At 49.6% G+C, this 24,653-nt stretch overlaps 1 protein-coding gene across 1 annotated transcript in view; it reads right to left on the bottom strand.

Annotated features, from left to right (window-relative positions):
* MLH3 (mutL homolog 3) overlaps positions 1 to 20,754 on the bottom strand; it is a 33,876-nt gene extending 13,122 nt beyond the window's left edge. The window contains exons 1-5 of the mRNA XM_038765607.1: positions 17,397 to 20,754; positions 11,948 to 12,046; positions 8,520 to 8,605; positions 7,534 to 7,638; positions 4,990 to 5,062 (exon numbers count right to left, since the gene is read on the bottom strand). Coding sequence (XP_038621535.1) covers positions 4,990 to 5,062; positions 7,534 to 7,638; positions 8,520 to 8,605; positions 11,948 to 12,046; positions 17,397 to 20,733 — 3,700 coding nt within the window. The 5' untranslated portion in view covers positions 20,734 to 20,754. The remainder of the gene's footprint in view (positions 1 to 4,989; positions 5,063 to 7,533; positions 7,639 to 8,519; positions 8,606 to 11,947; positions 12,047 to 17,396) is intronic.
* Positions 20,755 to 24,653: the final 3,899 nt, after the last annotated feature.

A 24,653-nucleotide genomic window follows, 5' to 3' on the forward strand; every position in this document is an offset into this window, starting at 1 on the left:
GGCTGAGTGCGAAAGCATTCATCCGGGCATTATTGTCATGCTGTTCTCTCCCAAGCGCTTAGTACGTTGCCAACTTGTACTTCCCAAGCGCTTAGTACAGTGCTCTGCACACAGTAAGCGCTCAATAAATACGATTGATTAGTACGCCGCTCCGCATGCCGTAAGCGCTCGGTAAATACGACGGCCTGGCTTCCTGTTATATTCACGTTCTGTCACCTGTCTACATGTTTTGTTTTATTGTCTCTCTCCCTCTTCTGGCCCGTGAGCCCGTTGTTGGGTAGGGACCGTCTCTATATGTTGCCAACTTGTACTTCCCAAGCGCTTAGTACAGTGCTCTGCACACAGTAAGCGCTCAATAAATACAATTGAGTGAATGAATGAATGAATGAGGGGTTGGCTGACAATCCAAACTCCCACACTCCCTGCCGTAGAGAAGCAGCTTGGCTCAGTGGAAGGAGCCCGGGCTTGGGAGTCAGAGGTCGTGGGTTCAAATCCCGGCTCTGCCACTTGTCAGCTGTGCGACTTTGGACAAGTCACTTCACTTCTCTGGGCCTCAGTTACCTCATCTGGAAAATGGGGATGAAGACTGTGAGCCCCACGCGGGACGACCTGATCACCTTGTATCCTCCCCAGAGCTTTGAACAGTGCTTTGCACATAGTTAAGCACTTAATAAATGCCATCATTATTATTATCCAAACTCCCACACATCCTGCTGTAGAGAAGCAGCTTGGCTCAGTGGAAGGAGCCCGGGCTTGGGTGGGAGTCAGAGGTCGTGGGTTCAAATCCCGGCTCTGCCACTTGTCAGCTGGGTGACTTTGGGCAAGGCACTTCAGTTCTCTGTGCCTCAGTTACCTCATCTGGAAAATGGGGATGAAGACTGTGAGCCCCACGCGGGACAACCTGATCACCTTGTATCCTCCCCAGAGCTTGAACAGTGCTTTGCACATAGTTAAGTGCTTAATAAATGCCATCAGTATTATTATCCAAACTCCCACACATCCTGCTGTAGAGAAGCAGCTTGGCTCAGTGGAAAGAGCCCGGGCTTGGGAGTCAGAGGTCATGGGTTCAAATCCCGGCTCTGCCACTTGCCTGCTGGGTGACTTTGGGCAAATCACTCCACTTCTCTGTGCCTCAGTTACCTCATCTGGAAAATGGGGATGAAGACTGTGAGCCCCACGCGGGACAACCCGATCACCTTGTATCCTCCCCAGTGCTTTGAACAGTGCTTTGCACATGGCAAGCGCTTAACAAATGGCATCAGTATTATTATCTGATCAGACATGGTCCATTGGCGGGGGACTGGACTGAGAGAAAGAGTCCAGGGAAACATGGGGCAGAAATAACAGAAGAGCCGGGGTGACAAACCCAGACCAGCCACCTCCATATTTATTACTCTATTTATTTATTTATTTTACTTGTACATATCTATCCTATTTTATTTTGTTGGTATGTTTGGTTTTGTTCTCTGTCTCCCCCTTTTAGACTGTGAGCCCACTGTTGGGTAGGGACTGTCTCTATGTGTTGCCAATTTGTACTTCCCAAGCGCTTAGTACAGTGCTCTGCACATAGTAAGCGCTCAATAAATACGATTGATGATGATCTCCAGGTTCTCCTCCTGCATCTCCTTCCTCACGTTTCCCAAGGCCCACTTTCTCCTGAAGCCTCTTTCACCCTTCCCAGCACAGCAGCCTCAACCGATGGTACTTACTGGGCACTTACTGTGTTGCAGAGCACTGTACTAAGCGCCTGGGTACCTCAACTCCTCGACGCCCCCCCACCCCTCCAACCACCACCACAACCACCTCAGCTCCTCCTCTCCTCTGATTTAGTGAGGCTCCGTGACTGTTGCTCAGTATCACGCCTAGCAGTCAACGATTTACGGAAGCGCAAGAGGAAAATGGGTTTCCCGGATAACGACAAAGATTTCTTTTCTTCCTCATTCATTCATTCATTCATTCAATCGTATTTATTGAGCGCTTACTGTGTGCAGAGCACTGTACTAAGCGCTTGGGAAGTACAAGTTGGACTGACAGATTGATTTGCGGTGGCTCGAGATCCAAATAAAAGCTAAAGAAGCTTTCATTGTTTTGGGACGGTCTTCTAGACTGTAAGAGAAGCAGCATGGCTCAGTGGAAAGAGCCCGGGCTTTGGAGTCCGAGGTCATGGGTTCAAATCCTGGCTCCGCCAAATTGTCAGCTGCGTGACTTTGGGCAAGTCACTTAACTTCCCTGGGCCTCAGTTACCTCATCTGTAAAATGAGGATGAAGACTGTGAGCCCCTCCGTGGGACAACCTGATCACCTTGTATCCTCCCCAGCACTTAGAACAGTGCTTTGCACACAGTAAGCACTTAATAAATGCCATTATTATTATTATTATAAACTTGCTATGGTCAAGGGAACAAGTCTGCCAACTCTGTTGGACTCTCCCAGGCGCTTAGTACAGTGCTCTGCACATACCAAAGCGTTCAATAAATACCACTGTCTGACTACAGACATATTCTACAACTCAGTTATGACTACTCTCACGTTCAGAATAATCCTTTGAAACAGCATTTTTTAATCACTAAGCCCTCAGTTAAGGTCTGAGCCCCATCCGGAAAAGCACCGTAACAAAAGACCGAGATTCATTCGTGACGGAAAACCGTAACATTCCAGGTCTATTTCTAATCCCAGGCTAAAACTCTTATCGTCGTCGGTTTATTAATTTGACGGTTTGCTAAGGAAGTCTGTCTCCCCCACTGGGCTGTAAGCTCCTTGAGGGCAGGGCTGGCTGTGGCATTTGTTAAGCGCTTACTATGTGCCAGGCACTGTACTAAGCACTAAATCTGCTCAGACGCAGGCCCTGTCCCAGACGGTTTCAATCCCCATTTTATAGATGGGGTAACTGAGGCCCACAGAAGCTACGTGACTCGTCCGGGGTCACACGGCAGACAAGCGGTGGAGCCGGGATCCTGGCTGCCAACCGGATCGTACTCTCCCAGGCGCTCAGCACGGTGCTCCAGGTACTCAATAAGTACCGGTGACGGAAATATCTGGGGAAACAGGGTGCCATTCCACTTCAGGAGTCCCGCAGAGGGTCGGGAGACCCTTCCAATCTAACGCAGAAAGAATATCACCTGTGGCAAGGAGGTTTCACACACCACAACGGAAGGTACCCCAAGACTCGGGACCCTCCACGAACCCCAGGTAGAAATAAACCACTAGACCCCGAGGCCAACCTGGGCCTCGGAAGACGGCAGAGACCCGACAGGTCTGAACGGGGTCACCGTTTGTGACAGCTGCAAATACGATGATTTGGAACAAAAAACACTTAAAGCCCCTCTGCGACTGCATTTAGTTATCACGCTGCCAAAAAGTAGCCGACTATAGGATTATTAATACATTTTCTTCGTTAAAACATCGCAGAGACTTGCATGTTCTCCTGAGACCTAAAAACTGTGCTTTTTGAAACTGACCGCTTCCCGGTAAAGGAAGCAGCAAAAAAAAAAAAGGAAATTCTACTCCCTTCAATTCTTTTTAGGTACCAAAGAGCAGCCAAACAAATCGTAACATTAAATTGCCTCAGTCTCCTTACCCGAGGCCACCCAAAGAACCTCACTTCTATTTCCGGCAACCCCATCGAATTTTTCTTTGTTACACACACCTCTGCCAGACAAGTTCACGCTTTTCATTCATTTGTCCATTCAATCGCATTTATTGGGCGCTTACAGTGGGCAAAGCTCTTGGGAGTGTACAACATAACAACAGACACATTCCCTGTCCACAACTAGCTTTCGGCTGAGGTTTTCAACGGCCGGTTTAGTTTTTCATTCGGATTCAGCTCCCGACACGGATCCGACATTCCTACCCCTTTCTCGAGAAGGTAAACACCTGTCTACGTGTTTTGGTGTCTGTCTCCCCCTTCTCGACCGCGAGCCTGCTGTGGGGTAGGGACCGTCTCTAGATTTTGCCGACCTGTACTTCCCAAGCGCTTAGTCCAGCGCTCTGCGCATAGTAAACGCTCAATAAATACGACCGAATGACTGACTGAATGAATGAGAACGAGGAGGCTGGCGCTTTGACCCCTTCCCATCTAGGCAGGTCGCGAGGAAAAAGGACTGGCCCCGCCAAAGCCTTGTAGTTGACACTCCTTTGAGGACAGGAGGAGTTGCAGATGTTTGTGGTGAACATCCCGTACTGGGCAAAACAACTAAATAAATAAGGACGATGAGGCAATAACATAAAATGAATCTGGAGCCAACGTCCATTCCTAAGGGGAAGGAATACCGCGAAATCGGGACCACGCCCAATTCTCATCGCTCTAGGGAGACGGCCCGTCTTCCTTCGGGGCACAACACCCCGTTCTGCGATTCTCGGATACGGCGGACGATAACGGGGGCCGCGCTGTTCTCGTCATTAAGTCGCCGACCCTCTATTTTTCCTGATCTGGGAAAACAGCACTTCACCACGGGCCGAAACCTGGAGCATCGACTCCAAGGCCGGGCGTTCTCGGTTTGCTGAAATTCAGGAAAAATGATTTCTTTGGCCACTAGGAGAAATCCAGGTGCCAGAAATGACAGCCAGGAAGCTCCAACATTTGGTGCATTTTTCTACCGTAACTCCAAAGCTGTTTCCACAAGAACAACAAAACGAGAATAATTCACCAAGCGCGACTTTTGGTAGGACTTGACTTAGAAAGATGAAGGTACCTCAGGAGACCATTTGAAAGTGCCTGGCTTAAGTCCAAAAATACTGGAAAATCTCAAGGGGAGTGAACACCGCCTTCTCTCTCCAAAATCAGCTCGGGCCCGCAGATCGTAGCCCGCGGATTTCTCTGTTGCTCCTGTGCCAACTCAAACTTGCAGCACTGAATTTAATAACAGAAATATTGACACAAAAACCGCTGAAAGATACATCCATTTTCTAGCTGGATTTCTTTAGACGTGGCCTAGGAGAAACTGCATTCCGGAACAACTGGGTATGGCTAAAAGTGAGGCTCCATTCTTACCTGCCTCTTCATTTTCTTCAAGCTTCGTACTCATTAAACAGGCAATAAATTTATTATCCACTTGTCGGAGAACCTGCAACACAGGCGAACGCAGTTTATTGCTGCAGAAAGATCGCACAGGGATCCCTGAAGAAGTTAGAAAAATTCAGTCATTCATTCAATCGTATTTATTGAGCGCTTACTGTGCGCTGAGCACTGTACTAAGTGCTTGGGGAGTACAAGCTGGCAACATAATGAAAACACGTGAAGACTTCAATCAACCTGTGCTTCTCAATGATACTTGTTAAATGCTTTTTATGTGCCAGGCATGGAACTAAAGCGCTGGGCACATTCATTCACTCAATCGTATTTATTGAGCGCTTACTGTGTGCAGAGCACTGTATTAGGCACTTGGGAAGTACAAGTCGGCAAGCACTGGGGGGATACAAGGTTGTCTCACGTGGGGCTCACAGTCTTTAATCGCATTTTATAAATGAGGTCGCTGATGCACAGAGGAGCGAAGTGACTTGCCCGACGTCACAGAGCACACAAGCGGCGGAGCCGGGATTAAGACCCAGGCCCTTCTACCTCCCGGGCCCGGGCTCGGTCCGCTAGGCCACACTGCTTCCCTATCTGGGGAAAAATAACCGAAAGAGAGGGATCACGGGCTCTTTACTTCCAGGTGAACAAAAATCTCACATAAAAACGTCCGAGCCCGGAAGCGAGAGGGAAGGGCCCACTTTGGGGAAGAGCCACCACCCTAAATTTGGAAATGGGTGACCGGGACTGAGTAATTGAGCATCTACAGCTGCTCTACATCGAGGGCTTGGGGGACTAGAGCCACCCGAGCCAACTGCTGAGAGGGTAGCGGAGATATTTTTGGTCCCAGTCTGTCTGGGTCTGGAGTCGTTACGGCACGGGTCACTAAGCAGGGCTTGCTGCAGAACTCGCTGGGCGCTAAACCATCTAGCAGCCCCCTAGAAATGCGGCGGATAGACAGCTGAAAAGGAGGGTTGGCAGGGGGGAAACCAGGACTGGGGGAGTCTCCGGAAGAACGGGAAACCGAAGCTAGTGAACGACGGGAAGGCCGGATGCAAATGGGGAACGGACAGAGAGCGTACGGACGAGGGAACGGAAGGGGAAGGAACACGGTTCCAGGGAAGGGGTGACGAGGGGGATGAAGGGAAGAAACGGGAAGCTCGGAGAGGGCGGAGGCCTAGGGAACGCTGCGACTGCCCAATTCCCGTTTTGACCGAATCCCTCTTCGAGCAGCCCAATGGGAGCGGTCCAAAAGTTGCTGCTGAATGCTGTCACTTGTACTACACGTCTACAGTTGCCCCAAAGAAAATGATAATAATAATAACAATTGCGGGATTTGTTAAGTGCTTACTATGAGCTAGGCACTTGGGTAGATAGAAGCAAATCGGGTCGGACACATCCCCTGTCCCACGTGCGGCTCCCAAGTCTCAATCCCCATTTTACAGATGACGGAACTGAGGCACAGAGAAGTGAAGCGGCTTGTCCGAGATCCCGGGGCAGACAAGTGGCGGAGCCGGGATTAGAACCCATGACCTTCTGATGCCTGTGGGAGTTGGAGAAGCAGCGTGGCCTAGTAGATAGAGCACGCTGGCCTGGAAGTCTGAAGGACCTGTGTCCTAATCCCGGGCCCGCCACTTGTCTGCTGTGTGACTTTGGGCAAAACGCTTCACTTCTCTGGGCCTCGGTTCCCTTATCTGTTAAATGGGGATGAAGACTGGGAGCCCTATATAGGGCATGGACTGTGTCCAACCTGATTATCTTGTATCTACCCCAGTGCTTAGTACAGTGTCTGGCACCCAGTAAGCCCGTAACAAATATCACCGACAACAATAAAACACAAATGTCTACCACTGTCCTCAAAGAAGATGCTACTGATGGTGAAATTCACCCATGGGGTGAATCACTGCATCATCACGGTATTTGTCAGCCCCTGCTGATTCATTCGTTCATTCACTCAATTGAGCGCTTACTACATATTTGGGAAAATATAACAATAAACAGTGACATCCCCTACCCACAACGAGCTCACAGTAAAAGGGGGCAAACATTGTTACACGTAAATAAAATTACAGATATGTACATAAGCGCTTTGGGGCTGGGAGGGAGAAGAGCAAAGGGATAAATGAAATTACTGGGTAAGCCGCCAGTTGCTTTCCCTTCCTGCTAAAAGCCCTGACTGCTGGACAGTTTGTCGACCTCAAAAAATTACTCGAAACATATACAAGTTTCCAGTTCTTTGCAGAGAATCTCTTAGCGGTTCTCAAGAGGGTCGGCCCTTTCGAGAAAGGTTTCCCTGCGCCGTTATCATCATACTCCGAAGATCCATTCCTTCAAACGTATTTGTTGAGCGCTTACTGTGTGCAGAGCACTGTACTAGGCGCTTGGGAAGTACAAGTTGGCAACATACAGAGAGTTTCTTCTGCTATATAAACCACCTGCTTCTTTCTGTGGCAAAAAGCAATCAGAAGGCGGTGAAGGTCCACAGAATTCGATGGGTTAGAGTTAAGCTCACCAAGTCGTTCTTACCTGCATGGAATGAATCATCTCTTTGGTGAAACGATACGGATACAAGACGTTGTGAATCTTCACTGCCAGGGTGTCAGCCTGGCCGCTGCTCACGTCGACAGCAACCTGAAATGAACACACACCAAGCCCCTCTCCGTGTTATAGCCACATGATTTTCGTGCTTTTCAATCAAGCTACGGGTCCCATGTGGGACGGGGATCGGGTCCGATCTGATTCCCTTCTACCTACCCAAGCGCTTAGTACAGTGCTTGGCACATACTAAGCACTTAACAAGTGCCCTAATAAAAATAATAAGAGTAAAGGACCTCGGGCTGCTTCAAAAATATCCACTTGTCGCATCTGTTTTCGATAGGGTGAAAATAGATCACCTTAGATAATAGCTCCAATCTCCTCTGAGTTGAAGTCCCTCCCGGAAATTTGGACAAAGTTGATACCGCTTCATAATAACTTCTCCATCCGTCATCCTCAGGCCGAAAAGCTCTTTTTGGGGATGACTACGGGACACCTAATTCTCAGCTGATGGTCCAACTCAGACGCTTAGTGGGGAGCAGGGAATCCATTATGTGAGAAGGCCCTCGCGGGAAAAAGAACTCTGCCACCAGGTCAAGTGACACACTGTTCCACTAGAAGAGCCACTATTATACCCTGGGACACCGATTTTACTCTTAGTTCTCTGAGTAACTGAGATCTTGAGCGTCTTCCTGAGAAATGTACTCAGATCTTGGCTAAAAGTACATTTGCTCACTGGTTATGCAATGCATTGCTCCCTTGGGAAAGTTCCCCTGATGCTAAGGCTTCGGAACCCCTCTTCGGGCTCTGATACTATATTTTCCCACAGCAGCATCTGCAAGTGAGCCCCACCTCCTTCCGTATTGCTTTAGAAACCGGCCCAAGTCAACTACACCCGGGATCGCGGTTTAAAAAGACAACCGCGCACCCAACAGTTTGGACCCGATGACCGGTGAAGGATTGTTACACACACCCACCTCAGGGTATCTGGCAAATACCGGATTGTCCCATTCCGAAAACAGGGAATGAAGAGAGTCGGCGGCAGGGGTTTCGGCAATTTTATCTAGGACAGAAACCACATGTTCAAAATGGAGATTAATAGCGTCAGGGGAAAGGGCGAATGAAAGTCGGCCGTTTAGCGTGGACTAGTGCAATAATAATAAAAATGATGACGGTATTTGTTAAGCGCTTACTATGTGCCAAGCACTGTTCTCAGCAGTGGTACTCAGGGCTTATTCCGTTACGATCTTAATGTGACCGGACATTGTAACTTTTTAAAAATTAGTTGATCATCGGTTGGGAGAGAAGCGGCACGGCCTAGTGGAAAGGGCACGGGCCTGGGGGTTGGAGATCGGGGGTTCTAATCCCGGCTCTGCCACCTGCCTGCTGTGTGACCGTGGGCAAGTCGCTTAGGTTCTCTGTGCCTCGGTCACCTCATCTGTAAAATGGGGATGAAGACTGTGAGCCCCCCGCGGGACAACCTGATCGCCTTGTAACCTCCCCAGTGCTTAGAACAGTGCTTTGCACATAGTAAGCGCTTAATAAATCAATCAATCAATCGTATTTATTGAGCGCTTACTATGTGCAGAGCACTGTACTAAGCGCTTGGGAAGTACAAATTGGCAACATATAGAGACGGTCCCTACCCAACAGTGGGCTCACAGTCTAAAAAATTTCACAGTTTCAAATGATGGCATTCATTTCATCCCTTCAAAGCCCTACTGAGAGCTCACCTCCTCCAGGAGGCCTTCCCAGACTGAGCCCCCTCCTTCCTCTCCCCCATCCATCCCCCCGCCTTACCTCCTTCCCCTCCCCACAGCACCTGTACATATGTTTGTATTTATTTTATTTGTACATATTTATTCTATTTATTTTATTTTGTTAATATGTTGTGTTTTGTTGTCTGTCTCCACCTTCTAGACTGTGAGCCCGCTGTTGGGCAAGGACCGTTTCTAGATGTTGCCAACTTGTACTTCCCGAGTGCTTAGTACAGTGCTCTGCACACAGTAAGCGCTCAATAAATACGATTGAATGAATGAATGAATCATTATTATTATTATTATTATTATTATCTATTGCTCCTAGTAAAACTTTTGGAAGAGAGTAAATCATGGCTTTCTGCTGGTACCCAATTAGTCCGCCGGAGAGATCTGGGGGTGTGTGGAATCTATCTTGTCAGACACTTGCTCTCACAAAGGGGAATCGGGTAATTGGCCTTCCGCTAATTCTTAGCAACCAGCCTTTAGGATGGTTTAGTACAGTGCTAAGCGCTTAGTACAGTGCTCTGCACATAGTAAGTGCTCAATAAATACGATTGATGATTGATGATGATGAGGTGTGGTTGGCTGAACGCAGAATGCTTCCTGGGCCTTTCGGGGGTTCCAAACCTAAGGGTCACGGGATGGTAGTGGCAAACTGCTGAGGCCATTTCGTATTTATTGAGCGCTTACTGTGTGCAGAGCACTGTACCAAGCGCCTGAGGCCATCTTGGGGGGAGTCCCAAGAGAGCTTCTACCTCAACTGAAAATTTCAATGAGCTCTAAGATCTTAGTGCTACAACCGGGCCCGCTGACCTCAAAATGGATGAAAATATCCTACTGGCTTGGCAGCTGAAAATCCCTAGGCCAACCAGGACATCAAAAAATTACATGAGAGCGGAAATTTTCGAGATTAATTTATCAGCTGATTACAGCTCCGCCAAAATTATTAGGCGATCCCATTGGCCAGCCATCAGTATAATCTTGGGACCAAAAGGGTCGGAGAACTAATTCTTGAACTTCATGAATGTTTAGTGACTTTCTCTGAGGAGAACTACTAAACATTCCTGATCTCACAGCACTGAAAATAGCAGGGAAGAGAGCAACGCTTTGGCTTTATAGATGGGATTCAATGCAGTTTAAAACCATCGCTCCTGCCAGGAGAAGAAAACATGGGCCATGGCAGCAGCACCGCTGTTTTTAGACAAGACTGCGTTTCTGACCTAGAAGGCATCTTCTTTTTGACACAGGTCAACGACAACAATATCAATCTTCCATCCCAAACTCTCCCCACCACTGTTGACAAAACTACTCTCCTTCCTGCCTCGCGAGCTCGCAATCTGGATGTGATCCTTGATTCGTTTCTCTCCTTTGATCCGCAGGTCGGTCGGTCACTGAATCTCGTCGATTCCATCTCCACACTACCTCCGGAATTCGCGCTCTCCTCTCCCTCCAAACTCTCGCCACACCTGTCCAAGCGCTTGTCGCAGTCCGTCTTGACCTCTGAGTCAACCGCCTCTCTGACCCCTTTACCCCCAGCCTCTCCCCTCTCTGGTCCACCCGTCTCTCTGCTGCCTGGACCATTTTTCCAAAAAAATCATTCGGAGGTCTCAGGTGCCTTCAACGGTCGCCCACCCATCTCCGCATCAAGCGGAGACTCCTCGTCATCCGATTCCAAGAGCTCGACTGGCTCCCTCCCCGTGATGAACCTCCGCTTCTCTCCCGCTACAACCCAGCCCGCACACTTGGCTCCTCTAACAGCTCCCCGTCACCCGCCGTTGACGCTTTGCTCATGTCTTCCCTGCTCCCTGGAAGTCCGTCCCTCAGCAGGTCCGGCACACCGACCCTCTCCCCTGAAACCACATTCCCCTCCAGGAAGCCTTCCCTGACTAATCCCTAGTCTCCTCTTCCTATTTTCCCTTTCTACTGCCACACTCCAAGCCCTTGGGAATTCCCCCCAGCCCCCCAGCCTTGCCTGTAGCTTATTTTAATGTCTGCCTCCCCCGTTAAACTCTAATCTCCTTCAGGGCAAGGATCACGCTCACCAATTGTACTGTCCTCTCCCCCAAGCGCTCAGCACAAAGTAATCACTCAATAAAAACCATTTACTGAGTACCGACTGACTGCCTACTTGCCAAGTTAGGGGCTTGGTTCAAATGAGAGCTGGTAAAACAGAGGATGAAAAAAATATCGGGTCACCTTGTAAAAAATTGACTGTCCCACAGACTACACGTAATCACCAGCTAAATGCCTTTTGTTCTGACCACGTAATTGCTGAGTTGAAGTCCCATTTGGTTCTGCTGTAAAACAGGCCTTGAAGAATTTCTGGTTCCTGCCAGCCACCACCATTCAGGAGTAACAAGCCCCCCCTGCTTCTGTCTATCTCGCCGCCGACTTCTTGCCCTGACTTGCTCCCTTGATTCATTCCCCCCTCCCAGCCCCGCACCACTTCTGTACATACCTGCCATTTATTTATCTCAATGTCTGTCTTCCCCTCTTGGCAAAAAGCTCACTGTGGGAAGGGAACGTGCCTGTCTACTGTTGTATCACCCCCTCCCAAGCGCTTAGTACAGTGCTTACAACTGACCGACTTGCTTTGTTTCGTGAGTTCGGCACTCTGGGGCTATCCTCCGGAAATCTGACCCTACCTTGGTTGTCTTGCTTCATCATGGTCCTCGCCTTTTGAGCACTTGGAAGGAAGGGCAGCACAAGATCGCTTCTGAAAGGATGGCACTTGAACTGAAACCCTAAATATACCAAAAAAAATTATATACACAGTAATAATAACAACAACTGTAGTATCTGCTAAGCATTTACTATGTGCCAGGCACTGTACTAAGCGCTGGGGGCAGGATACAAGCCAATTGGGTCTGATACCCACATTACGCTCACAGTCTTAATCATTTTACAGATGAGGAAACTGAGGCCCAGAGAAGTGAAGGCCACAGAGCGGGCAAGAAGTGGCGGCAATTCTTCCCTTCCCCACAGCACCTGTATATATGTATGTACATATTTATTACTCTATTTATTTATTTATTTTACTTGTACATATCTATTCTATTTATTTTATTTTGTTAGTATGTTTGGTTTTGTTCTCTGTCTCCCCCTTTTAGTGAGCCCACTGTTGGGTAGGGACTGTCTCTATATGTTGCCAACTTGGACTTCCCAAGCGCTTAGTACAGTGCTCTGCACACAGTAAGCGCTCAATAAATACGATTGATTGATTGATTGACTCCCATGGCTGGGCTCTAGCCACTAGGCAACGCTGCTCCACACTGCGGAAATTTCATAACGGGAAACTTTCGGTGGTTTAAATGCAAACAAAACTCCTTCGACACCTAATACCTCACCTCCTCTGCCGCACTGAACGCCCGCTACTTCTGGTGACTCCAAACTGCTTTACCTTCCACCTAGTTCTTCTGTAACTTATATGCATATGTGCCTCTTGTTCAAATTTATCCATGATCTAGGTATCTCTTTGAGGCAGTGTGGCTTAGTGGAAAGAGCCCGGGTTTGGGAGTCAGAGGTTCGAATCCCGGCTCCGCCGGTCAGCTGTGTGACTTTTGGCAAGTCACTCAACTTCTCTGGGCCTCGTTTACCTCATCTGTAAAGTGGGGATTAAGACTGTGAGCCCCACACGGGACAACCTGATTACCTTGTATCCCCCACCAGTGCTTAGAACAGTGCTTTGCACATAGTAAGTGCTTAATACCATCATTATTCTTATTCTTATTATTATTGCACTTGCGACTACTTTTATCTGTGGTGATCAGAGTTCTTCTAGTCCCCGCTCAGTAGAGTACACGCCCCTTAAAACAGGGATGGGACACTCGCTCTGGCCCGCAACATTTAGGCCAAATCTCGGCATGCGGTGGCTCCTGAATATTTCTGACGAACTGGCAGAGACGTGTGATTCATCAATAAATACTATTGATTGCTACTGATTGATTCACGCTCTCTGATGCCTGGTTTCCATCGGGTTTTCACTGCGTTTCTACTCTATAATGCTTCTGATCATTACAAGACCGTGAGCTCGTTGTGGGCAGGCCTGTGTCCGTCTGGAGTTCTACTGTGCTCTCCCAAAGGCTTAGTAATAGTAATAATAATGATGATGATGGTATTTGTTAAGCGCTTGCTTGGTGCCAAACACTGTTCTATGCACTGGGGAGGATACGAGGTAATCAGGTTGTCCCACGTGGGGCTCACAGTCTTCATCCCCATTTTCCAGATGAGGGAACTGAGGCCCAGAGAAGTGAAGTGACTTGCCCAAGGTCACACAGCTGACCAGTGGTGGAGCCGGGATTAGAACCCCCGGCCTCTGACTCCCGAGCCCCTGCCTTTTCCACTAAGCCACGCTGCTTCTCTAGTACAGCGCTTTGCACGCATTAAGGGCTCGATAAATATGACCGAACGAATGAATCTTCGGACGGCACTGGAGAGGGCCATGGTAGATCCAGATACGCATCGGTCCGTGGTGGGAGTGGTAATCCCAATACCCCGGGCCTGACTGTTCAATCAATCAATCAATTGTATTTATTGAGCGCTTACTGTGTGCAGAGCACTGTACTAAGCACTTGGGAAGTCCAAGTTGGCAACATATAGAGACAGTCCCTACCCAACAGTGGGCTCAGAGTCTAAAAGGGGGAGATGGAGAACAAAACCAAACATACTATCAAAATAAAATAAATAGAATAGATATGTACAAGTAAAATAAATACATAAATAAATAGAGTAATAAATATGTACAAACATATATACAGGTGCTGCGGGGACGGGAAGGAGGTAAGATGGGGGGATGGAGAGGGGGACGAGGGGGAGAGGAAGGAAGGGGCTCAGTCTGGGAAGGCCTCCTGGAGGAGGTGAGCTCTCAGCAGGGCCTTGAAGGGAGGAAGAGAGCTAGCTTGGCGGCTGGGCAGAGGGAGGGCATTCCAGGCCCGGGGGATGACGTGGGCCGGGGGTCGATGGCGGGACAGGCGAGAAGGAGGCACGGTGAGGAGATTAGCGGCGGAGGAGCGGAGGGTGCGGGCTGGGCTGCAGAAGGAGAGAAGGGAGGTGAGGTAGGAGGGGGCGAGGGGATGGAGAGCTTTGAAGCCCAGGGTGAGGAGTTTCTGCCTGGTGCGCAGATTGATTGGTAGCCACTGGAGATTGTTGAGGAGGGGAGTAATATGCCCAGAGCGTTTCTGGACAAAGATAATCCGGGCAGCAGCATGAAGTATGGATTGAAGTGGGGAGAGACACGAGGATGGGAGATCAGAGAGAAGGCTGATGCAGTAGTCCAGACGGGATAGGATGAGAGCTTGAACAAGCAGCCATACGCTCACCTATCTGATATTCCAGTGAGCGTTTTTCAGAATCATTTAATAATAGCTCGGTCCCTATTATCAGGCCCAGATTCCCATTTCCAGGGAGGCGACTCCCTGCCCTTCCTAATGTCACCTCAGCAAGGGCTCAAGACGGCCCGCCACGGCGGGATGGGAGAAGCCCCCCTCCCCTCCCAACCCAGACCCATTTCTCCAAGACTTGACCAGACCAACCTGGGACCACGCTCCTCAGGAGGGTACTTGGCTAAGGTTTGCTCGAAACCAACACGCTACGTCACCCAACGTTCAACTTTCGGTATTTTGTTTCTTTTGGACTAGTTCCCGCAGATGACAATGCTTTGATTCCAAAGAGCAGAGCACTAAACCTTCAAGAGGTGTCACAGAATATCTGTTGCCGAATTGTGCTTTCCAAGCGCTCAGTACAGTGCTCTGCACATAATAAGCGCTCAATAAATACGATTGGATGAATGAAGAGGGCGTCACGCCATCGGAAACAATTTGTGCCTTGCAGAAGTCTGCCCTACTTTCCTACAAAATGCCCCCCAACCGACTCAAACTTGGCGTAGGACACCGATGAGAAGAGATGCTACTTTGAGAAGCAGCGTGGCTCAGTGGAAAGAGCCCGGGCTTTGGAGTCAGAGGCCCTGGGTTCAAATCCCAGCTCTGCCAACTGTCAGCTGTGTGACTTTCGGCAAGTCACTTCACTTCTCTGTACCTCAGTTACCTCATCTGTAAAACAGGGATTAAGACTGTGAGCTCCCCGTGGGACAACCTGATCACCTTGTAACCTCCCCAGCGCTTAGAACATTGCTTTGCACATAGGAAGCGCTTAATACATGCCATTATTACTATTATTTGAGAATTTAACATCTCCTGACATTAATTTTTCCAATATATTCTGACTTTATATAGAGGTCCATTCCCAAACTAGGACAGCATTTACTACAGAAACACTTTTACAGGATCGCCTCAAGTGCCATTTTGCCTGACTGGAACGTGTCCGCCAACTCGGTTATATTGTCCTCTCCCAAGCGCTTAGTACAGTGCTCTCCACACAGCAAGCACAAGCAGTGGTGGCCCGTGACGAGCAGATAGGCCTAATAATAATAATGATAGCATTTATTAAGCGCTTACTATGTGCAAAGCACTGTCGAGCCCAGACTTAGGAGTCGGAAAAACCAGGGCGCTTAATCTGCCGCTTGTCTAATGGGTGACCTTAGGTAAATCACTTCACTTCTCTGGGCCTCAGTTACCTCATCTGGAAAATGGGGATTACGACGATGAGCCCCACGTGGGATGGGGACTGTTTCCAACCGTATTAGCTTGTCTCTACCCACAGTGCCTGGCATGTAGTAAGTGCCTAACAAAATACCATTAAAAATAGATATATATTTTTCACTGCTCTAGGCTGTAAGCTCGTTATCGGCAGGGAATATGCCTGTATACTTTTATTCTCTCATGAGTGCTTAGTACAGTGCACTGAACACAGTAAACGCTTAACAAATACGGCTTAAGAAATACTGCTATTGCTAGCGTGTAATAAATACTATCGCTTCTAGAGGGTAGTCTGTTGAAATTAAGGTTTAATTTAGGCTTACTGAACTTTCTCTGAACTTAATAAAAAATAATCGTATTACGCCATAAATGTTTCAGCAAAAACAAGAGTCTGATAGGAAGAACTCAAAAGCAAACATCAACAGGTGAAGATACACCAAGTAGTAATCACAGTAGTACTCTTGTAGTATTGGTTGTTTTGTACTTTCCCAAGTGCTTAGTACAGTGCTCTGCACACAGTAAGAGCTTAATAAATCCACTTGAATAAACTGAATGAATGAATAATAGTACTTATTACGCAATTCTTTGTGGAGCACTGTACTAAGTGTGGGAGAGAATATGCAGGGCACAGTTCCTGGCCCTTGAGCAATTTACATTTTCATTAAGCCTTATTTAATTTTAAAGCTCTGACAACCTTAGTGTATTCTTCTGTTTGACCCGAAACACGTCTCCCCAGTGGGAAGAGCCCGGGCTTGGGAGTCGGAGGTCATGGGTTCTAATCCCGGCTCCGCCACTTGTCAGCTGTGTGACTTTGGGCAAGTCGCTTCACTTCCCTGTGCCTCGGCTATCTCACCTGTCAAATGGGGATGAAGCCTGTGAGCCCCCCGTGGGACAACCTGATCACCCTGTAACCTCCCCAGCGCTTAGAACAGTGCTCTGCACATAGTAAGCACTTAACAAATGCCGTTATTATTATTATACTATTACACGAAACAAGAAAACTGTTCGAGTCAGGAAACTCATTTTGCAAGTCTGAACAGAGGTGGCTGACAGTCAATTATGATACCTCCCCTGGAGGACTCCCATTATAACCGAACATAAGTCGGTATTCATTCATTCAATCGTATTTATTGAGCTCTTACTGTGTGCCGAGCACTGTACTAAGCGCTTGGGAAGTACAAGTTGGCAACATATAGAGACGGGCCCTACCCAACAACGGACTCACAGTCTGGAATCAAAGCCATCCGTGAGGAATTCTATCGTTTCATCTCCCCCTTCTAGACTGTGAGCCTGCTGTTGGGAAGGGATCGTCTCTTTATGTTGCTAACTTGTACTTCCCAAGCGCTTAGTACAGTGCTCTGCACACCGTAGGCGCTCGATAAATACGACTGAGTGAATGAATGAATGAATCAAAACATTTTCCCTCGTTAAAAGGGCCACCTGGATGAGCAAATCCCTTCAAAACTCGTGTTCGCTGTAAAAACAGCCTCGGAACACTTACCGCTCCCGGAGACGACGGTCACGGCCACCGTCGTTAGATCTTTAGTACAATCCACCGGCGCTTCCTCGGGCGGAGCACTGAAAGTGCTAAGTCCGGTTATTTTGTTGATATAGACCGTTCTACCCAGGGAAACATCGAAATGCCGGAGCCAGTCGGAAGAAGGCGAGCCCGGATCTCCATCCTTGGAACCGTCTTGTGTCCTGGTCTCCTCATTCTCAACACAGGTTGCGTTGAGATCGTCCAGAGGAGCTTTGAGATCACTGGTTAAAATCCCCCCGGGAACGTCGGAAGCTTCCAGCTGCCCTTCCAGAGGTGCGCCGGGCATCCCTGAATCTTCCCGAACGTCGTCGATGGAGTTGGCGCGTCCGTCCAACGGCAAAGGAGTGCTTTGATTCACCACATGAGTCCTTGGCGTGCGGCTAGTCGGAGGCCGAGCGGTGGCCACGGCTGTGTCCGCTACTGTTACACCACCGCCTCCCAAATCTTTACCACCGCAATCGTTCTGGCCTTCGGCGCTGGAATCGAGGATGACACTCTTACACTCTGCTTCTCTAGTCCCGCTTAGGGACGGCCGAAAGGAATCGCGAACCAACGCGTCTCCTGAGTCCGTTTTCTTGGAATCCGTTGGGGGCTGCTCGCTGAGATCCACCATCTCACTACTTGGATCTTCCTCGTGATGGCCCTTCATTCTGGATAGTTTCGAGGCCAGCGATCCCGGTGGCCCGTTAACATTCGGATGCTTCCTGCTGGCCCGCAAAGGCTCCGTCGGTCTCGGCGGCGGCTCTCCCGCCTCCGAACAACCCTCTTTCCCGGAGGGTGGAGATTTCTCCGAGGAGAGGCTGGGGCCAACGTTACTTGGTTCGGTAGACTCCGTGGTTGAGGTTTCACAAATACCGGAATTCTTGGAACTCTTACTCTTTTGCTGGGGGATTTCCAGTTCGTCCGGGGAATTACATGATGTTGGGATTGCAGGACCGCTCTTTGTTTCTGGAAGGCCGGCAGACGGAGAACTTTCCACTTTCCCATATTGTCTCTTAAATTGCTCTAGCGTTCCTAGCTGAGGAAACAATCTGAGCTTCTTCTGGGTAACCGGTCTGGGGCAGACGGGAGGCTTCTCGATTTGCTTTTTCCCGCAGGAAGAACAGCTCCTCAAGAGCAAATTCGATGAAAAATCAGGCAACGGGTCACTTACGTCTGGTGCTGTACAAGCTTCCTTCTGACGGCCAGAGTGGGAAAAAAATTGTTCATTTTGACTGGGGACTGCTGTTTTATTTCCTAGCCAGTCACTTGTATTTGTGCCATGGTATTTTCCACTGGGGAGCAGAGCAGGTCTTTCGTTCAAATTACTCACTTTTCTATTAATGGCGGGGGCTGGACGTGCGCTATCTGTTTTACGTTCAAACACTTCCCTGGCGCTTAAAGGTCCCGGCCTAAAACGCTTTGGAAATGGAGGATTTATTTCAGACGACCCGGAGGGCGGGTTTTGAACCAGGTGCGTTAAAAAGCCAGTGGTACATAACTTTACTTGCCCACCCGTAAAATCCATTCTTCCTCGATTGCTGCTTAGCTCTTTGCCCGCTCCGCCTTGTTCTTCCAGTACATCATACGTACGCACCAGTGGCCTCCCAAAAGGTTGAGGTTTGCATTTCGTTTCAGTTTCAGCTTTAGAGCTCTCCGCGTGACCTTGAGGGAGGCTACTACTCGGGATATTGGCCACCGTGTCACTGGCAATGGCTTCGTCCTCCGGTATTCCGGGGTCCTTCCCGCTGTCCTCTAGGTGAAGCGACGCCTGACCGGAACTCTCACTTTCCGATACGTCCGAAGAGCCGTCGCCACCGTTTGGCAAAGGTTCGGGTTCCCGAGGAGCGGTTTCTTCCGATTCTGCTGACTTGGCCGCTTCTGGTTCCGTAGTAACGGGTTTCGGTAGATCACGCGCAAGGGCCCGTTTAAGCGGCAAAGGGGTTTCCCCTGCATCTCCGCCGCCGGTGCCGTCGGGTTCCCCGATCACCCGGAGGGCGGAATCTCCGACTGGTTCGGCACGGTCTCCCGCCTCCCCGGGACTCTTCAGGGTGCCGGTTTCTTCGACAGCTTTCCTTTTCACGGCTCTGGATTTCGCGTTCGACATCTCGTACGCATCCACGAGGTCATCGCACGCCTTCCGAAAACTCTCTCGGACGCGGCTGTCGTCAGGGGCCGCAGACCGGAAGGCGGCCGCGAAACTAAAGCCGTTGTCCTCGCTGAATTCCCTCATGTCTTCGCTTGACAACTCTACGAACAACTGCTCTCGCTTGAGAAAGGCTTCCACTCCTTCCCGGACGCAAGCCAGCAGGGCGTCCCAGTTCCGAAACTCGATCAGCGTTTTCGCCGGCTCCAGACACACGTCGTACTCCCCCACCTGACACTTCACGTTGATGACGTAGATCCCGTGGCGCTCCGAGTTAGACCGGTGCCGAGGATGGCTCGAGGTCACCGGCCGGCCGGCCGGGCCGCCCTTCGGCCTGCAGATGATGCTCTCTTTCCTTAACAGAAAGTCGAGGAGTTTATGCAACCTCGTCCTTAAAACCAGCCTTTTGTTCACAAACAGAAACTGCATATTCCGATTATAGTGGGCTTCGGAACTGATGTAGCCGCCCAGCTCAAAGCCCCGGCCTTTGTATTTCAGTTCTTTTAACTTCTGGGACTTCCCCAGGCCGTAAATTTGACAAAATCGGGAACGGACGTCTCTCGCCTTGGGGAGCTGGAGAACCATGGCCCCGGAAGCTTCGTTCTTCAAGGAGAAGGAGACGGAAGGTTGCGTCAGCGAGAGGGCTTCGATCCTCTGCCTGATCTTCTCGAACTCCAACCGGGCATCCATGCCCTTCCTCCTCACCGGCAACCGATAGAAGAGATTATACACCGTGACCGTCGTCCCCACGCTGGGTCTCACCGAGTCTGCCTCGCAGACGTCCAGCGCTTTCCCGGCGCGAAAGAATCTCAGGAAAGTCTTGGCGGTCCCGTTGGTCTTGGATGACACCTCGACGGCACCGGCCAGACTCGCTATGCTGGCTAACGCCTCTCCTCGGAAGCCGTAGAACTTGGGGTTCTCCAGGTCCTGGATCGAGCCGCACTTGCTGGTGAAGTACCGGTCCCCCGCCCTCTGCACGTCGTCCCTTCCCATCCCGGAGCCGTTGTCCACCACCTGCACCCTGAAGGTCTCCATGTTCACCCGGACGGCCACGCAGTTGGCCTCGGCGTCGATGCTGTTGAGAGCCAGCTCTTCGACGCATTGGTCCAGGGAGCTGATGGCCACGCCGGAACGTAGCTTAGCCTGCACGTCTTCCGGGAGGTATCTGATCATGGCGGGCGGAGGGGACGGGGCCGGGGGAGGGAACGTCTTCTTCGGCTCACGGGCGCTTCCCTATTAAACGAAAAATAGAGAAAAACAAACGCCGATTTGGAAGAGCTCGGATGGAAGGTTTGAACCGTCCACGACCCGGCTTACCTGCACTGCAACAAAAACTGGGCTATACTTGAAGAAACAAAGATCCCTTTCTCGTCTCTCTCGTTGTTCAAAACCTGACCTCCACGAAGGGGTATTTCGGAGCGCACGTTTTAAAGGGCAAAGATCGTATTCTAGCACGACGGTTCCCAGTGTCACGTTGCTTAATGATTTTGCTACCTTTTCCTAAGGGCCATGCCCCTAAATGAAATTAATCGACTCTATAAACGCTATTAATCAGCACTGTTGGCTTCGGAGTTGTCCATCACCTTGCCCCTTCTTACCTCACCTCCTTTCTCTCTTTCTACATCCAGCCCGCAATCTCCGCTCCTCTGGTGCTAACCTCCTCACGGGGTCTCGTTCTCGCCTGTCCCGCCGTCGAACCCTGGCCCCCGTCCTACCTCCGGCATGAAACGCCCTCCCTCCTCAAATCTGCCAATCACCCTTTCCCCCTCCAAAGCCCTACTGAAGGCTCACCTCCTCCAAGAGGCCTTCCCAGACCGAGCCCCCCTTTTTCTCGGCTCCCCCTCGTTTCCGCGTCACCTCGACTCATTCCCTTTGCTCTTCCCCCACCTCCCCACCCCACAACACTTATGTGTATATATATATATATGTCTCTAATTCTATTTATTTATATTGAAACCCGTTTACTTGTTTTGACGTCTGCCTCCCCACCTCTGGACTGTAAGCCTGGTGTGGGCGGGGACTGTTTCTCCTTATTGCTGAACTTCACTTTCCAAGCGCTTAGTACAGTGCTCTGCACACAGTAAGCGCTCAATAAATACGACTGAATGAACGAATGAATGAACGAACTCTGAAGGTGACCTGAAAAGGGGGAAATCCAACAGTCTGCTCATTCGACGACACTGGCCAAATAAAACTCACCAAAGGCACTTTAGCAAAAATCTATTACGTTTTCAGGTCAACTTCGCTAAGATCACGGCATTCAGTCTGGTGTGACAACTCTATCGAATTTCACGTTCCAAGCGCGTAGTACAGTGCTCTGCGCACGGTAAGCGCTCAATAAATACAACTGAATGATGAATTAAATCAAAAATTCCTGTGAAGCCACTGAAACTTACTTATGGGGAGTAACAGGCTCTTTAAGATCATTTTTGGGAGGACGGTTCCGTACAGGGTCAAACCGACACTACCACCCTTAACGCCTAGTCGGCTCTTTTAGACTGTGAGCCCACTGTTGGGTAGGGACTGTCTCTATATGTTGCCAACTTGTACTTCCCAAGCGCTTAGTACAGTGCTCTGCACACAGTAAGCGCTCAATAAATAGGATTGATTGATTGACTGGATTTTAACATTAGGGAAATGTCATTCACAATTACGCATATCCCGCTTAAAATTCCGCTCTCCGCTCCTGCGGACAGCACTGGCTTGGCGAATCATCTACGAGGCGCCATACAGGGCCATTGGCATTTTCTCGAGCGTTGAGGTATCTTGACAGTTACAGAAAGTCTGGCAGAGATGGGCTAGACCGTTCATCGGTCGACGGTATTTACCGAGCATTTAATATGTGCGTCGACCGGGGCATTTCTGCACTTGGGAAAATCCAGTACGAAGGAATTGGTAGGCGTGATCTCTGCCAAAAAGCAGCCTACAGTATACAGGGGGAGGCTGGCATTAAAATAAACTACAGGTGGGGTAAATAGTAAAAATAATTATTATGGTATTTCAATCAATAATCAATCAACCGTATTTATTGAGCGCTTACTGTGTGCAGAGCACTGTGCTAAGCGCTTGGGAAGTCCAAGTTGGCAACATATAGAGACAGTCCCTACCCAACAGTGGGCTCACAGTCTAAAAGGGGGAGACAGAGAACAAAACCAAACATACTATCAAAATAAAATAAATAGACTAGATATGTACAAGTAAAATAGAGTAATAAATATGTACAAACATATATACAGGTGCTGTGGGGAAGGGAAGGAGGTATTTGTGATATGTTGTTGGACACAGCCCCTGTCCCACTGGGGCTCGCGGTCTATGTAGAAGGGAGAACGGGTAGCATATGTTTATTTTACAGGTGAGGAAACTGAGGCACAAAGAAGGTAAACAACTCCCCCACGGTCACACGCCCGGCAAGAGCCTGGATTACAACGCCGGTCTATACTCTTCCCACTAGGCCATTACATAAAGGCCAAAGGGGGTTAGACCCAAGTGCGTAGGTGACACAGAGGGGAAGGCGGGGAGGGGAAAATGAGGGCTCAGTCCGGGAAGGCCTCTTGGTGGAGATGGGATTTTAGGAGGGTTTTTAGAGTGGTGGACGCTCAGATAGGAAAGGAAGAGGAGATGTGATTTTAGGAGGGTTTTTAATCAATCAATCAATCAATCAATCGTATTTATTGAGCGCTTACTGTGTGCAGAGCACTGTACTAAGCGCTTGGGAAGTACAAGTTGGCAACATCTAAAAGGGTGGTGGTGAACGCCCAGATATGAAGGGAGGAGTCCCGGACCAGGGAGTGGCCAAGGGAAAGGGGTCGGTGGTGAGATTCGCAAGATGGAAGGACATCCCTTGTCCTCTCCTCCCCTCTACCCCTTTCGCCTCTTCTTTCTCACCCCCACCCCAGTCCACTTCCCTGTTGCTGGAAGTTGCAGCATGACAGAGCGGCTAGAGCAGGGGCCTGGAGTCTAGAAGGTCATGAGTTCTAATCCCGGCTCCGCCACTTGTCTGCTGTGCGACCTTGGGGATGTCCCTTCACTTCTCTGTGCCTCAGTTCCCTCATCTGTAAACGGGGATTCAGACTGAGAGCCCCACCTGGGACTGGGACTGTGTTTAACCCTATTTGCATCCACCCCAGTGCTTGGCCCATAGTAAGCAATTAGAGAGAGAAGCAGCGTGGCTCGGTGGAAAGAGCCCGGGCTTTGGAGTCAGAGGTCATGGGTTCAAATCCCGGCCCCGCCAATTGTCAGCTGTGTGACTTTGGTAAAGTCACTTAACTCCTCTGTGCCTCAGTTACCTCATCTGTAAAATGGGGATTAAGACTGTGAGCCCCCCGTGGGACAACCTGATCGCCTTGTATCCCCCCCAGCGCTTAGAACAGTGCTTTGCACATAGTAAGCGCTTAACAAGTACCATCATCATCATCATCACTTACTAGACTGTAAGCCCGCTGTTGGGTAGGGACTGTCTCTATATGTTGCCAACTTCCCAAGCGCTGAGTACAGTGCTCTGCACACGGTAAGCGCTCAATAAATACGACTGATTGAATGAATGGAAGGACCATTATTGTTATCATTATCATTCTCCCCTTCCCCAACTCCTTTCTTCTCTTCTTTCCTCCCTGCTCTGCACACAGTAAGCGCTCAATAAATACGACTGATTGATTGATTGATTCTCTTGTCCACTTCCACGCCGCTGGAAGCTGCAGCACGGCACGGTGGACAGAGCCCGGAGCCTGAGGGTCGGAAGATCACGAGTTCTAATCCCGCTTCGGCCACTTGTCTGCTGTGAGACCTTGGGGAAGTCCCTTCACTTCTCTGGGCCTCGGTTCCCTCACCTGCAAAATGGAGGCTGAGACTGTGAGCCCCACGTGGGACAGGTACCCACCCCAGCGCTCAGTACAGTGCCTGGCACACAGTAAGCGCTTAACACACACCATTATTATTATTCCAGAGCTTAGTACAGTGCCTGGCGCACAGTAAGCACATATTACCATTACTCCAGTGCTTAGTACAGTGCCTGGCGCATAGTAAGCGCTTAGCAAACACCGTTATCATTATTCCAGAGCTTAGTACAGTGCCAGGCACAGAGTAAGCGCTTAGCA

Source organism: Tachyglossus aculeatus, chromosome 23 (genome assembly GCF_015852505.1).
Source record: "Tachyglossus aculeatus isolate mTacAcu1 chromosome 23, mTacAcu1.pri, whole genome shotgun sequence".
In the NCBI taxonomy this organism is placed as follows: Eukaryota; Metazoa; Chordata; class Mammalia; order Monotremata; family Tachyglossidae; genus Tachyglossus; species Tachyglossus aculeatus.